The 14,779-nt window shown below is 42.0% G+C and overlaps 1 protein-coding gene across 3 annotated transcripts; it reads left to right on the top strand.

The window, feature by feature from the left end:
- Positions 1–1,628: 1,628 nt before the first annotated feature.
- On the top strand, positions 1,629–10,599 carry EIF1B (eukaryotic translation initiation factor 1B). 3 transcript variants are annotated; one of them, XR_004239630.1, is made up of 5 exons: positions 1,629–1,931; positions 4,080–4,243; positions 4,945–5,046; positions 5,628–5,818; positions 7,193–10,599. XR_004239630.1 is itself a non-coding variant. In XM_032106093.1 (4 exons), exons 1-4 carry the CDS (start codon positions 1,901–1,903, stop codon positions 5,670–5,672), a joined length of 342 nt encoding a protein of 113 aa, XP_031961984.1. In that variant the 5' UTR covers positions 1,629–1,900; the 3' UTR covers positions 5,673–10,599. The 3 variants fall into 3 exon arrangements, 1 of the variants encoding a protein (XP_031961984.1); XR_004239626.1 differs by having other exon boundaries at positions 5,628–5,953; XM_032106093.1 differs by having other exon boundaries at positions 5,628–10,599.
- Positions 10,600–14,779: the final 4,180 nt, after the last annotated feature.

The following is a 14,779-nucleotide window of genomic DNA, read 5'->3' as shown; positions in this document are numbered from 1 at the left end:
CCAGGTGGGTTTGGAATGTCTCCAGAGATGGAGACTCCATGACCGCCCTGGGCAGCCTGTTCAGTGCTCTGCCTCCCTCAGTGTAAACAAGTTCTTCCTCATGCTGAGGTGTGTTGTAAACATATATTATAATATTGGCTTCTCGCAAAGTATAAAGGTAGATATTATATGATGTTAGAAATGCTTTTTGCTGTGTGGATGTAGTTTTCTCTCTTTTAGCAAGAATGTTATGAAGTGTGAGCAAGCAAGATAACCTCCAAGTGAACAGAAGATGAGGCCCGAGAAGCTGCTGATCAACACTTTGTCCAGGAAACAAAAGGGCCCAAAGGCTACTCCGCCCGGAGAACTGGTGGCCAGGAGAGTCCGAGAGCCGTTATCACCGCTCTACCTGGAGAGACGAAGAGGCCCAAAGCTGCAATCAGCCCTGACTGTGGAGAATTAAGAGATCCACCCTACCATCGACTCTTACCTAGCGAGCCCAACCCCAAGAATCAAAAGAAATAAAACCGCAAGGCAGAAGAATACGCATGCTCTAAATAGGTGGAACCAAGGAGTGGCCATGCAGAACAGCTCCGGGAAAAGTTTGAGTATTAATTGAGAACAGACAGTAAAAATGGTATAAAAAGGACTCACCTCGAGCATCAGGTGTGCTCTTGGCAGAGCACCAAGGCACCCGGCCATTACCTCTTTGCTTTATTTTGTGTGTCTCTTATTGTCTTTATATTAAACCCTTTAAATTCTCACAGGAGAGTGAACCTCGTTTTTCACAGGTGGAACTTCTTATGTCTCCAAGCCATGCCCGAAGTGGAGGCACAGGCAGTTTGTGGGGTGCTGACTGCCTCCTTCACCACATTCAGCATTTAACGCAGCATTTTGTCCAGTGAGGGGGGCCTGAGGGAGGGGGTTTTCCAACATATTTTAGTGGGGAAGGGGGAAGTGCTCTCCCAATTTCAGATCAGCTTGAAAAGCACCCAAGCCAAAGGGATGTGAGTATGGAAGGGCCTCCATGGGGGTCACCCTTGCTGGGGCATAGGGGTCCCTGAGGGCCAGAAGCTTGGAGAACGAGGGGCTCCAGGAACACACCAGCACTGCTGTCGGGGATCCACTGAGGGGAACATTGTTGTGAGAAAGGACACTGATGTGCTGGAGCGGGTCCAGAGAAGGGCAATGAAGGTGGTGAAGGGTCTTGAGCACAAGTCCTGTGAGGAGCAGCTGAGGGAGCTGGGGGTGTTTAGCCTGGAAAGAGGCGGCTCAGGGTTACCTTATCACTCTCTATAACTGTCTGAAAGAAGTGTAGCCAGGTGGGGGTCAGTCTCTTCTCCCAGGCAACCAGCAACAGCACAAGAGGATGCAGCCTCAGCCTGCACCAGGGGAGGTCTAGGCTGAACATCAGGAGTTTCTTCATAGAAAGGGTGATTACACATTGGAATGGGCTGCCCAGAGAGGTGGTGGAGTCAGCGTCTGGACGTGGCACTCAGTGACATGGTCTGGTTGACCTGTTCACGTTCAGTCATGAGTTGGACTCGATGACCTCAGAGGTTTTTTCCAAACTATCCGATTCCGCCACTCTGTGCACCGGGCTCCTGAGGGGCTGTCACGTGCGAGACGCCATTTTGTGCGGCGGGCGGTGCCCGTTGGCGGGGCCGTGGGGCGGTGCGGGCGAGGGGCGGGGGGTCCTTCCCTCCCTCCACGTTTTATTTCCCTTTGCGCTTCCTCCTCCTTTTACTCCTTCCTCTCGCTCTCGCACTCCCTCTCGGGTTCGCTCCCCGCGTCCCTCTGCTTTTGTTACGCCTCCCTTCGCTCCCTCCCGCTCCCCGCCCCCGCGTGGCACTGCGGAGCCGGAGACGTGACCCGAGCGGACTCGCTTCCCCGCAGCTCCAGCCTCTCGCCGCAGAGTCGCATGTCCTCGATCCAGAACCTCCAATCCTTCGGTAAGAGCCGCCGGCGCGCCGCCACCCCCGCAGCCATCCCCTCGGCAAACCCACCCATCTCCCGCGGCCCCCTCGCCGTGCCCCCGGCCCCGCCGTCCTGCCTCCGCGTTGCCGAGGGCCGCGGGGCCCGCCGCCCCCGCGGTGACATTGAGCGGGTGTCGCCGTCGCCGCGGTGCTCCGTGAGGCAGCGCCGGCGGCTCGTCCTTGTCCTACCGCGCCGCCGGCCTCGGGACGTGCTCGGTGTGTGCGGCGGAGAGACCTCGGGCGGGAGACTCAGCCCCTCGCTGCTCCCGTAGGAGGTGCTGCCATGTTCTCAGCTCTGACACCCCGTATATCCTTTCCTAAGGAAATAATTTCATCAGTTACAGTTGGTTTGCTGCCTTATCTTATCCTCGGCAATGTCTCAAAACGCTATACAAGCCCTGCAAAGGTTATTGTTTCTATAAAGTAGCTACGCAGATGGCAGATCTCCTATCAGCAGGGAAGTTTAACCGTGCCGGGCCAGCGTTCTCCTGCTCCCTTATCTATAAGCAGCAGAAGTGAGCAAGTTAGCACTTTATACAGTAATTCAGGCTTTTGGTCGCAGTTTTGACTGTAATCTTCTGCACGTATAAGCCATGTGAGAAGGTTACGTTCAGTCATGACTGGGGAGCTCACCCTATGCTTAAGGAAAGTGCTGCCCAGAGGATTCGTTTGAAGGGATCCAATGTTGACACCTACAGTGCTGGCTTATCTCCAGTTTAGAGCCCTAAACTCTGCCAAGTTATCTTGGCTTATTTCCAACCTGGAGTCCTAAACTCTGCCAAGTGATCCTCATGCCCAAGTCCTCTTTTTCTTTCACTTTTTCTTTGACTAAAATTTGCTATTAGTCTTTGTGCAACAAGTTGTGGGAGATAGTAAAATTCAGCACGATTTAACAAATTTCGTAGTAGAAACTGAGCTAGTCAAGATTTCCAGTGCTGTACTTCTTTCCTGTTGTGCTTGAATCCTCATTATGCTTTCAGTTCCTTTAATGCTCGTGTCATTCTTGTTTCTACAAGGATCTGTCAGTCTGGAGCTGAACTACTTTTTTGTGTTTCTGCTGAAGTTCTACTCATTTGGCACCTTTCTTTCTAGTGGATGGCAAAACTTGGTCAGCGTTTTTAGAGCTGAGTTTTGAATGGAAGTTTGGGAAATTGTAGCTTGCATGGCTATTGAACCTACATGGGCTCTTAAATATTGTTCTGATTAGTACAGAAAAATTATTTTTGATTATTCTTAAAAAGTAGTAAAGTACTTTATGCTTCAAGGTTTATTTGGAGCTACTGATTAGGAGACTTGTAGAACTGTAAAATTTCTTGATTGAATGTTAAATATGTTTTTGTGGAGTACAGAGAATAAGACGTGTTAATCCAGAACCCCCCTTCTTTCTAAATGCCTTTCTATTTTATCTGTCCTAAATAGATGCTAAGCTTGGAAGAATTTGAGAACTGACCTTTCTTTAATCTAAGCCTAAATTAATTTTGTTACATTTCTTGACTAAAGCTGCTGACTGGAGGAGTTCTGGTTTACGGGCAGCCTCTGACATCTGTTACAGTGTATCTCTCTTTTATTTCTGTTAGTAGCCAAGAGTTACATCCATGGCTTAACATGCTGGTAGTGTGGTAGTTACTACAGTATAAGACTTCTGTTCTTGACCTGTAAGGGAGTGTGTGTTCTAGGACTTTTCTATTTCTCTGTTCTTATCAGTTGATCTGATAAGAGATACAGTTGCTTTATTTCACTTTAAATGTATGCAGCTGTCTAAACCTTATGTGCATTTGATGTTCTCTCAGAACCATGTTTTCAGGTTCAGGATTTATAGTTTGCAAGAAACAATGAAGTAAACTGATACTGTAGCAGAAAACTGTTCATACCTGGGAAGGCATGGAAGAAACTGGGTGCCTGGTAGTTGAGAGGCCTGTCCTGAGTATGTAGTGTAATGAGACTTAATACAGCTGTAGAAAAAAGCATTTTGGTTTTAACAATGTGTTTTTAAACAGGGATTAAACACCAAGATTATACCCTGAATATAATGATAAATTTTTGTGAAGTGAGAATCTTCCATCTTAGTTTTGAACTTGGGTGTTTTCCTTTGTGGGAAATACATGAATCTTTTTCCTCCTGCAGACCCCTTTGCTGATGCAACAAAGGGCGACGACTTACTCCCGGCGGGGACTGAGGATTACATTCATATAAGGATCCAGCAACGAAACGGAAGAAAGACACTAACAACTGTTCAGGGCATTGCAGATGATTATGACAAGAAGAAACTTGTGAAAGCTTTCAAAAAGGTAAAGTTGCTGATTTGATTTGATAATAATTATATATAAAGGAATAAGATGGCTTTTAATACTAAGTAACAAAATGTTTATTTCACTTGATTCTTTCTAGTGCACATCACTTTCATATTTGAGTCCTTTCCCTTTCTCAAAACACCTATCAGTGTCTAGTAACACTGATTTTTGCTAAAAAGTTAAACATTTCTATCTTACAAAGAAGTAAACAAAATATGGTCTGAATGTTTCTTTAAAATTTCACAGATACATGGTTTTGTTGGTGTGAAGAAAAAAATCAGTTTAAAGTACAGATTGGTTTTATTCCTGCCTCTGTTACAGCTGGGTTGTTGCTCAAAATAGAGGCTTTTAGTTTTGCCAGGATAAAAATACTTATTTTAAAACAGTGTGGAGTTGAAAGGGCTGTATTTTATGACTTTGTTTTTCATTCTTGCAATGACTGTTGACCATTTCCTTCTGCACAGTAGCTAATCCTGTCCTTGCCTGAATTTACCATCAGCAGTTTAGTTTGTGTATGTATGTATCAGCAGATATGTTCAATTTGCTCTCAGAGCCAGTAAAATAGATTTAACCTTTGCCTGGCTTGGCATCAAAATAGTAAGCAGCCTCTGAGACAAAGTTCTTCTGAAAAGACTGACTAAGCAAAATCATGATGTACATCATATGTCATATAATATGAATGTTTGTTTCTCTCTTAGAAATTTGCTTGTAATGGCACTGTGATTGAGCATCCTGAATACGGTGAAGTTATCCAGCTGCAAGGTGACCAGAGGAAGAACATTTGCCAATTCCTTTTGGAGGTGAGAGACTGCAGATAAATATCAAAACCTCTCTGGAAGCAGTAGGGTGCCAGGTGGTACTGATGCTAATTAACCAGCTAAAGATGGCCACTGTAGTTCCTTTGTATTTTCAGCAGGAAAGTAAAATGACACTTACAGAATGAGAGTAAGCCTCTGGTAAAAATCAGAGCACTGTAGAATGCCTTTGCGCTGTTACAGCACACCACTTGTTCTCTGGCAGTGCAACTTGAGCTCTGTGCTTGTAAAATCAAGTGTTCTATGCAAACCGTAATCGTGAGACTGGAAGCACAGTAGAGGAAAGAGGCTTACTCTGATGCAAATGATGATGCACAGTTGTTACACCATCAAAGAATAAGTCCTAGGACTACAGAACAAATCAGAAGTCTGATAAGATTTTCTTTTTCTTTAGTCAATTCTGCTGCTTGGCCCAGAAACATTCTGTAAACTAGAAAAATGTTCCATTGAGTATATACACTGTACTGCAGTTTGTTTAATCGAAGTGTAAGATTGTGGTAACTTGATATTGCTCTAATAGCCTAAGTATGTAAGCTTTACTAAAATACATTGTTTTTCTCCTTTAGATTGGCATTGTCAAGGAAGAACAACTGAAAGTTCATGGTTTCTAACATATCTGTACTCTTATGAAGAACCCTGCAGTATTGGTCTTACCTATCCTGGCTCTTCTGTGAAAATGAATCTTTGCAGTGAATGGACTTCCCTCTTACCTGAACATTTACAATTTGATTCAGATTTGCATGACTGCATGAAACAGGTGGTGTGTAGACTAGAAACACATAAGAAAACTTCAGTAAGATGGTAATGAAGACACTTGTGAACTTTAACACATTTCCAATGGAAATGTATTAGTGAAGATTGTTCAGTTTAGTATTCTCCACCTGAGTTAAATGTGAGTTTTATTCAAATAGCGTGTGTTGTTGCTTAAAAATAAAAGTTTATTCATATAATTTCTGGGATATTTGAAATGCTTTAGCCTAAGTTTTAAACTAGCACTGCAGCGTTGCTGAAGAGTGGCTGAACTGCTTTGTGGCAAGTGTAGCTCACTGCTGATTGAAGAAATTGGAAAATCTACATGATTAAGTACTAGCCGATTAATCAGTAGATTAGCTTGATGTGATCTTACCCTGTAGCTGTAAGACTAGAGCTTTAAAGCCTGTAGTGCAGGTGTGTCTTAGTAGCAGTATAATAAGACATCAGTTGTTTGCTGTGTAAGTAACTGGATCTTCTCTAAAATTTATTGCAGTGACTGTGAGGTATTAGTATGAAGCAAAGTTGGACTAAAGCAAGCTGAGCTTCTCAAGACAAAACATTTGGGCAAAAGCCCCAAAACATTTAACGGAAGTGGATAGGAGATATTGTATCTTCTCTGTCACTGAGTGAGGGGAAAAGACATTGCTTTGGCTTCTGCCATGACAGTGCATTTAAAGTTGGTGAGCAGAGTGCTTGAATGAGCTGGTAGTGTTAGCTGCAGGAGTAGGGAAGGGAACAGGCTCTACACTAACCTTTTCCTTGTTATGAAAAGTTTTCCTGGGATTAATGGTTGACATGGAGGGTTTTGTAGTCATGTTTGGGTGTTACTACAAAAAGCTCATTTGGTTTGCTTTTCTAGAAGGCAATTCATTCACAGCATTACTGGAAGTTACAAAACATTTGTTCCACCATGCTTTTAAGTTAGGTTTAGTTAGAATACCAAATGCCTACAGCTGCTTGTAGGATATGTCTCATGAAGAATGAAATCAGTTCATTTGGTGAAACAAGCAGACATTGTCTTCCTTTTGAGGTAGACATGGAAATTTTTTTCTGAAACAATTCAAAACATGCTGAGCTGCAAAACCATAACAATAGTGGGAAATGTTTAAAAAACTTCATGTGATATCGTGTGTTCTCTGGAAAGAAAGAAAAAGATGTTTCTTTGCTGCTAAGACTTAATAATAACTTAGCCAGAAAAAAAAATTGATGAAATTGATAAAATAATTGTTTATTACCTAAGTAAACATCAAGAATAGGCAAAACGGTATTATTTAATATCACATGTACCTGTACTTTATTTCCTATTCGTATTTACCTTTCTATACAGAAATGTTTAATTTAAATTCATTTGACCTGGTTTTTTTTTTTCTTTTTTTAGATTTTTGAGTTCAGAAATGAACCCTTAAGGCACTAGCAACTATTAGGGGAGCGTTATATGACGATTTCTGTCTCCGTCTGGTCTAGACAATTCCACTTGTAAAAATCCAGTCTCTCAATCTCCACAAATTCTGCCTGATGTTACAGATCTTGACTGTTCCAGAGAAAGGATGTTCCTGAAGACTGTATATTATTAAGGTGCAATACTTTCAGGAGGAGGGAATGCCAAATGCAAAATACCCACATACCAAATGGAAATCCAAGAATAAATCTTACTCAAGTATTGCAGATGAGCAGAATAAAATCATTCTACTGCAAGTTTACTAGTCCTGGTTCTTAAGTGCTAAAGTAATCAGTGTTTTGGGGGTACATAGCAATTAGTGATTTTCATTTTATCACATGCCAGAAAAACTGATGTTCTCATTTACAGCTTGTACTCCTGCCCAACAGGAAAAACAAGCAGTATCTTCTATTTTGCTGATATTATACAAGTAATTCTGGTGGGCTTTGAATTGAATATTAACAAATGACTAGCAGGTCTTGTGTTACTGAGTCAGTCTTCATTTCAGATGGCATTCCATTAACTTTTACTACCTAAGCTTGAGTCATTTCTCCATAGTCATTCTGCTTGGAATAAATAAGAAAAATCTTTGGGTTTCTTCTGCCTCATTTAAAAATCCTTTCTAATAGGAGGAACCTTGCAGTTGATAGGTGGCTTGGGTGGAGATGCTTGTGTTTTGACCTTTGAAGGGCAAAATTATAAGGAGGTGGAATAAGATGTAACACATTTGAAGTTTTCAAGAGGTGAGACTTGTTGTGGCAACAAACCATTTAATGTTTCTAGAAGGAAACCAGAAATTTTTTTCCTTGAGTGTTTTACACTAAAACAGTATTTCTAAGATTTTAATTAGCCTTGTTACAAGCCCAAATATCTTTGTATATTCTAGATGAAAGGCTTCAACAATATTGTGTTTTGTCATCTTACTCTGGAACTTCTTTGTCAAAGCTAAACTTATTTGGAGTACATATCCATGTTTTAAAAATGCTGAAAATAAACAACTGTTTAAAGTGCCACCACAAAAATCTGTTTTCAGAATAAAGGCAGGTTTCAATCTCTTTATCTATTCCAAAATAGGTTAAAAAATGTTAAAGGATGTGGCCCATAATTGTCAAGGCAGTAAAAATGAGCTTATAGTAGAAAACTCTTGAAATCCACTAGTAGGACTTGAGGCTGGCCAAGCTCAAGACTGCAAAGAGCAATGGTTTCTTTTTGTTGGAAAGTTGTGAAGTCTGTGTCCTTCAGACCTGTAAATCAAGATTGCCTTCTCAGTGACATTTAACACTTAATCTCAAGGTGTTACTGGATGTAGAAATATGTTTCAAATTCACAGCTGTCTGCATAGCTTTATTAGGCTGTTCTAGCTAACTCTGAGCTGATACACTGCATAAATAAATTCATTAAATTGTCTATTCTGAGTCTACGTCTACTTAATGAAGCTACAAGCAATGACACCCTCGCTGAACCCTTTGCTGGTGGTAGCAGTTCTTGTTTGTAGAATATGAGATTTAGTAATTTAAGTCTGTAAGCTGCCTACTTCCTCTTACTGTGTGAGCTGTCAGGCCCTTGACTGTCACGTATGGTATGCTACATCTGACTCTGTCTCAGAGATGAGCATGAGGAGCACAACTATGGGCAGATAATTTTCTCAAGTGGAATAACCTTTGAAAAGAGGAATGCCTGAGCTGTGTGTGCATACTATTAATTGTTTCAGTGATGTTGCTTAAACCTTGATTCCTGAACTGCATTTTTGCACAGCCTAAATTAAAAATGTTTTGGAGAGTTTCTTTGGCAGGGGAGGAGGGAGCTAGTAAAAAAAACTGTCATAGGAAATATATCTGAAGTCTCTGTTCATTAACTTAGATTCCTGGACTGCAAGACCTCTGTAACATTGTTTCTCTCTCTCTCTGTATCTTTAAAAATCCTAGTTAAAAGACCTTGAGACTTTGACATTTAAGGCTCTAAATACATCTAAAGCCATTTAAACTTTAAATGTGAAGAGTCATTGACGCTTAAGTTTCAAATATTTGAAATAATAACAATTAGGCAGAACTCCTCATTTTTTCCTATACTGCCATCCTGCTTATAGTTGGTCTGTAGTTGCCCTGAAGATGCATGTGTTATTTACAGCCAGGCAGTAATCAGATACCCCTGCTGTAATGCCATACCTTGTCTGTAGTTTTTTTTAAATTTTATCTGATTAGTTGCACTCTTACAGGCTGGACTACTCTAATTTTGCAGTATAGGACAGGTGTACCTTGAGTTTCAGTCAGCAATTATCTTTTCCTTAATCCTTCTGCAAGGCTCTAGTGTACAGGATCCATGTGTTACACCTGTGAGTGGCTCAGTACTTCCTCACACTGTGTTAAAATGTAGGCAAGATTGATATTTAGCCAGTTAAAGCGGGGGAGGCATTTTTTTATAGGGCGCTCTGGGCCACAGTAGGGGTTACTGTGCCTTGTATCTGTTCCGTGTTGATTGGTGTCACTGAGCATTCCTCTAACTAATGTGCTGCTGCCACTGGGGAGAGGGAAGTGGGCTTAGACGGTCATGTGTCTTTTAAGTAGTATGACTTTCTACGTCCATACTCAGGAATCAGTCCCCTATGCATGGCAACGTGTGGTTTTCCAGTTGCCAGATCAAAAGCTCTTGAGATCATTAAGGGAAAAATGGCATAGTTGTTTTATGTTTGCTGTATACATGTTTCATGCCTACTGTTTCCCATTTAGATTAAAAATACAAAAATAATCTCAAAAGAGGATTTGTACTTGGCTTGCCTTTTAAAGTTTGCTACATGCTTGTCATTGATCTCTTAATGAACAAGTCTTAACCTGTATTGCAGTGTTGCTACAGAGCTGAGACAACAAAGTCTTTTGAAATGAAGTGTGCCAGTATTATTTGATGTATGCTTTTCTAAAACAAATGGAACTTTATGCTGTTGTTAAGGAGGATTATATTTTTTTTGGTGGAAGATAAAAGTAACATAATTTAATAGAGATGTGTGTGATCATCTTGTAAAGTAAGCTTTTATTTCATACAGAAATGTTATATTTCCTCCCTTTCTAATGTAATCTGTATTAACCAACTTAAAAATACTGTGACTTGTCCTGGAATATCTTAGCTCCAAAACAGGGTGATTGGCTTGTATTGGCTTGAGGTCTAAAACTTTGAGTAGAAGAGGATCATCTAATTTCTTGAATAAGCAAAATGCACAGTGTTTTAGGATAAAGCCAGAAATGTGCTCAAGTTTGGTTTCAGCTCTTTTAGAATATATTGCATCTGTGAAATGTGGCAGCACATTTCTGAAATGAATTTGGGGTCTGATTAAAAGTACTTGTGTATACAATAAATGCGGCTATTTTTATTATTCTTTTTATTTGTATTTACAGGCCATCTTTGCTGTGATTATGCAAAAAAGAAAAAAAAAAAAATCAACCTCCCCCCAAATCAGAAGCCCCACACAACACATGATCCAGGCTCAGCTCTCTGAGTTATGAGCAGCTGAATTCAGCAGATGTGGTTCCACGTGGAATGGTCATGCTCCTCAGTGAGAGGATTTAGCTGTCAGTGGTGTTTGCAGTCCCTCTCACCATCAGACAGGGGTACAGCTCTGTTCCTACAGTACACTCAAACAAGCCTTGGCTGTCACAGGACAGCTGACCCCAGGGAAGGGGTGATGCTGGGGCTGTTTAAATGGTTCTCCCACAAATAGAAGGTTGCTATTTTAGATAGACACAGCAAATTACATAAATGCATTGAACAATAAATCTGAGCTAAGAAGGGTTAAAATGGTGTATTCCCAAGGATCCTGCTGGAAAGATCTGTTGAAGGGCAGCCCTGTTGTAGAGGAAGCAGCCTTTAGCTACTCTCTGCCAGAGAAAGTTCTGTGATGGGATGCTTCCTGGTGAGTGATGGGCTACTCCCCAGTAAACAGACTGAGCAGACATTGGTGTGAGCACACCTGTACTGGTAGCAGTGGGGCAAGATGGCCCTGCAAACTGATACCTGTGTCTGTAACCTACACCTGCACTCAGAGTGCACATCTGCATTAGAATTTCAACTTACAGAACAAAAGCACTGTCTAGGTTCCTTTAGTGAATAGTAACCCATGAATAAATCCACACATCATTTAAAATAAATTATGTGAGTGAGAATTCAGTATGAATTCCTTACATGCAATATTGAGCAAAGAGTATTTTCTGTGCTTACATGCTTTTCCTTTCAGTAAGATTGTTGCAGTGACATGAGGAAACTTTCTGATTGTCCAGTAGTGGTCCTACTTCATTAAAAATATTGTGAACTTTGTTCTCTTTGAAAGTAGCTGTACCTGGAGTCTTCACCCTTTGCTGCCATTTGTGCTAAGCTGTTTTAAAGGACACTGAGGGGAGGGACGTCTCTTGGGGTCATCAAATTGTTTCATTTGTCCTGGCAGTAGAAGTCAGTTCGAGTACTGATTTAAATCACCCTGAAACTAGACCACCCTTTGGTAACTCTATGGAAGATAAAAATCAGTTCTGGAGAGGTTGAGGGAAGGAGGTGTCTGCACCCTGCTTCCAGGTAGAGCAAGGTAGAGCCCTTCAGGCTGCTGCCACCTGAAGCCAGCCTGAATATGGCAGCATCTGCTGCCTTATGTTTACGCTGTGCAGAAGCACCTGTGTGATTTCCAGGTCTTGGCTGCTTCTCCTAGTGCTTCAAACTAATACACAGCTGGGTCTCTGGTGGTAAATTCAAAGTACCAAAGCACTCTGGTCATGGGACGTGACCTGGCCACACAGGAATGGATGGTACTGTATCCTTCCAGTCATTTAATTACTTTTTGTCTGTCTGATAAAAGTAACATTCTAACTTCAGGGCAGTTGTCGCAGCGGGGATTACTGCAACAAGTATATTTCAAACCAGAAGTCTCGTAGAAACGAAGTATATATGGACAGATTCGTGGTAGATGTTTCAGAGATGTTTATTTCTCCAGCCGCATGGCCGGGCCTCAGCTCAGGAATCCTGCAGTCACGGGACCCGAGGGACCTTGGCGTTATCAGGGAACCCAAACCAACCAATGGGGAATGAATCTGAGCAGGGTCAGGGAAACCCCGTGTCTCCCCCCCAGGGCCCCTCTCCCGGAGCTCCATGGCAGGCGGAAGGAACCCCAAAAGGCAGTACCCTGTGAAGAGGGAAAATTGTTCACTGTGGAGATTTACAGGGATAACACAAATCATCAAGGCCAACGTTCACCTAAATCATACCAGGTGATTTTTAGTCTCCTATTAGTTTCTGGTATCTTCTTAGCTGTCTCAATTTGATTTCAGGCTACTAATACTCATGTTGTGGTATGTTTTCAGGAGGAAGGCCTTAGGAATGCTTTAAAGGAAAGCTTAGATGAAACAACTGAATATAAAGAGACAACATAAGAATCTTCCAAGTGCATGAGTTAGTTGTTATATTTCTGCAATGAGGCTTTTAAAATTGATGTCTGTCTTATATTCCCCTACGAGGCATTTCCTGCCCAGAAGAGTTCCTGCTGCCTTTATTTCAGTTCCCTAATGCAGGCCTGAAGCAGTGCTTCCTCCCAAGTCCTCCTGTGGAAGCTTTTGGAGAGCCTGCTGCAACTGGTGGTACTCTGATGGGCACCAGGAAAATGCAAGTTGCCTGTGATTGCACCAGGACAGGCCGCCAGCTCTGGCCGCTGAGCAGCACTGCTGTCGGATAGAAACAACAGCAGTGGCAAAACCAGAAACAAAAGGTTTGGTTCTTTCTCTAGTGGTTTAGTGACCTGACAAAGTGGCTGCTGGAAGCAAAGGGATGGAATTTTTTCCAGTTACTTTTCCACTTACCAAGAGAACTTGCCCTGGTTTTAATAGCATTGGATAGACCATATTCTTAGTATTGTGTCTTGTAATGCTGATACTGGCAAAGCATCCACTAACTTTTCTTTTTCAAAATTTTACTTGACCTCTACTTTAGAACAGAATTTTTTCTGTTCACTGAATTTGGGCCATAGGTGGCACAGCTTCAACTGCTTGGACCAAAAGTTCTTGGAAAACCAGCAGCTTGGCTCTGTCCCCATTCTCTCCACACATTTTTGTCCATGTGAGCAGATTTAAATACTTTGGGTTTGGACATGTGGGCCTCTGATACAAGTATGAACACTTCTCTTGATGTCTTCTTCTGAAAATATGTTCCACATTTCCTTCTGCCATCAAAGAAATGTATTTTTTTAGGTTCTGCAAAGGTCCAGGCATGAATTAGCACAGAATTCTTTTTGTTGTTGGGCTGTGAATACTTAGGAAGTCTAGATTTACAGGGAAAAATCCAGAGCAGATGTAGATTGTAGTCACACAAAGCCTGTTTTGAAAGAGTCAGTTTATACATTTCTGCATCTTTGATGTGATGTATTACACAGGCACATAGTGGGTTTCTGTCTAATCCTGCTTGGCTGTCCCTGGTTGTGCTCTGGAGGAAGCCTGCCTGTGCTGCATAAAGAAATGAAGGCACAGTGGGAAGACTTGCTGCCATTTCTGCTTTGATCCTGCAGGGATAAGCTGTTGAACACTGTGAACCAAAGTCTGTCGTGAAGCCAGGCTGCAAAGCAGCGCCGATTGAGCCACTGTTCCCTCTGCTCTACTGCCTCCATCCGTTGGTTCTGCCTTGTTCTGCAGTTAAGGTCTCCAGTTCCAGGCCCATATCTTTGCCCTGTGTAGGTGAAGCACTAAGCATGGTGACTCCCTGTGACCAGAGGACTGATATATAAATATAATGAGTAATTTAGTAGTGGTAGCAATGAGTAAATAATGGATCCAGTCACTAAAACATCTTGTTTGCTCTTTTGACCTCAAAGTGTTTTTGTCCTCCTGATGACATTTTCCGTTTCATGTGGTTTTTTGTTAGTACTGATGTACCTTTATCTTGCTTGTATTCTTTTTACCAGAGCAAAATGTTATGTCCATCAGTGCCATATCTCTGTGAGCATTTGAGGAAATGAATGCTAATGCACGCGAGTCAAGGAATGGGCCTTGGGGCATCAATTCAATCCTGCAAAACATGCAAGATTCTTTTCACCTGATCTTAATTACAATTGTTCCTTAAGCCTTTGGCTCATCAAAGATGCAAGTTTTATCAGTTTGAAATACGTTTTAAACAATGCCTAAGTGTCCAGCTTGTGATTTCCAGTCTCTAACCCTAGATGTCACTGGAATACAGCGTATGCTGAAAATAGTGACAAGCCAGGAGAAATGACTGTAGAGCTTGGATAGAGGAACGTGGAAGTCAAGATTTGGTAAAATTCCCAGGTGGTTGCAGGCATGGCCCATGTGCAACTGTTCCCCAAATTTCCTCTGCCTGAGAGGTAGAGGATCTGAAACTCTGTTCCTAGATCTATCCCTTCTGTATGGCAGCTGCACATCATTGGTGACTCCTAGCTCAGTGCAGGAGCACCACAGAGCCCTGTGCAAGAGGCGTGAGGAAGAGTCCCAGTGCTCCACTTCAGAGAGAAGAAAGAAATCTACTGGGAGAGGCAGGAAATTACAGCTATGGCTT

This window comes from Corvus moneduloides, chromosome 1, assembly GCF_009650955.1.
Source record: "Corvus moneduloides isolate bCorMon1 chromosome 1, bCorMon1.pri, whole genome shotgun sequence".
NCBI classification, from domain to species: domain Eukaryota; kingdom Metazoa; phylum Chordata; class Aves; order Passeriformes; family Corvidae; genus Corvus; species Corvus moneduloides.
This window is presented reverse-complemented; position numbering and strand designations above follow the sequence as displayed.

Coding starts and splice junctions, on each gene's coding strand:
- EIF1B (XM_032106093.1), top strand. CDS start 1,901: ATGTCCTCGATCCAGAACCTCCAATCCTTCG. Junction 1,932..4,079: donor CCAGAACCTCCAATCCTTCG/GTAAGAGCCGCC, acceptor TTCCTCCTGCAG/ACCCCTTTGCTGATGCAACA. Junction 4,244..4,944: donor TTGTGAAAGCTTTCAAAAAG/GTAAAGTTGCTG, acceptor TTTCTCTCTTAG/AAATTTGCTTGTAATGGCAC.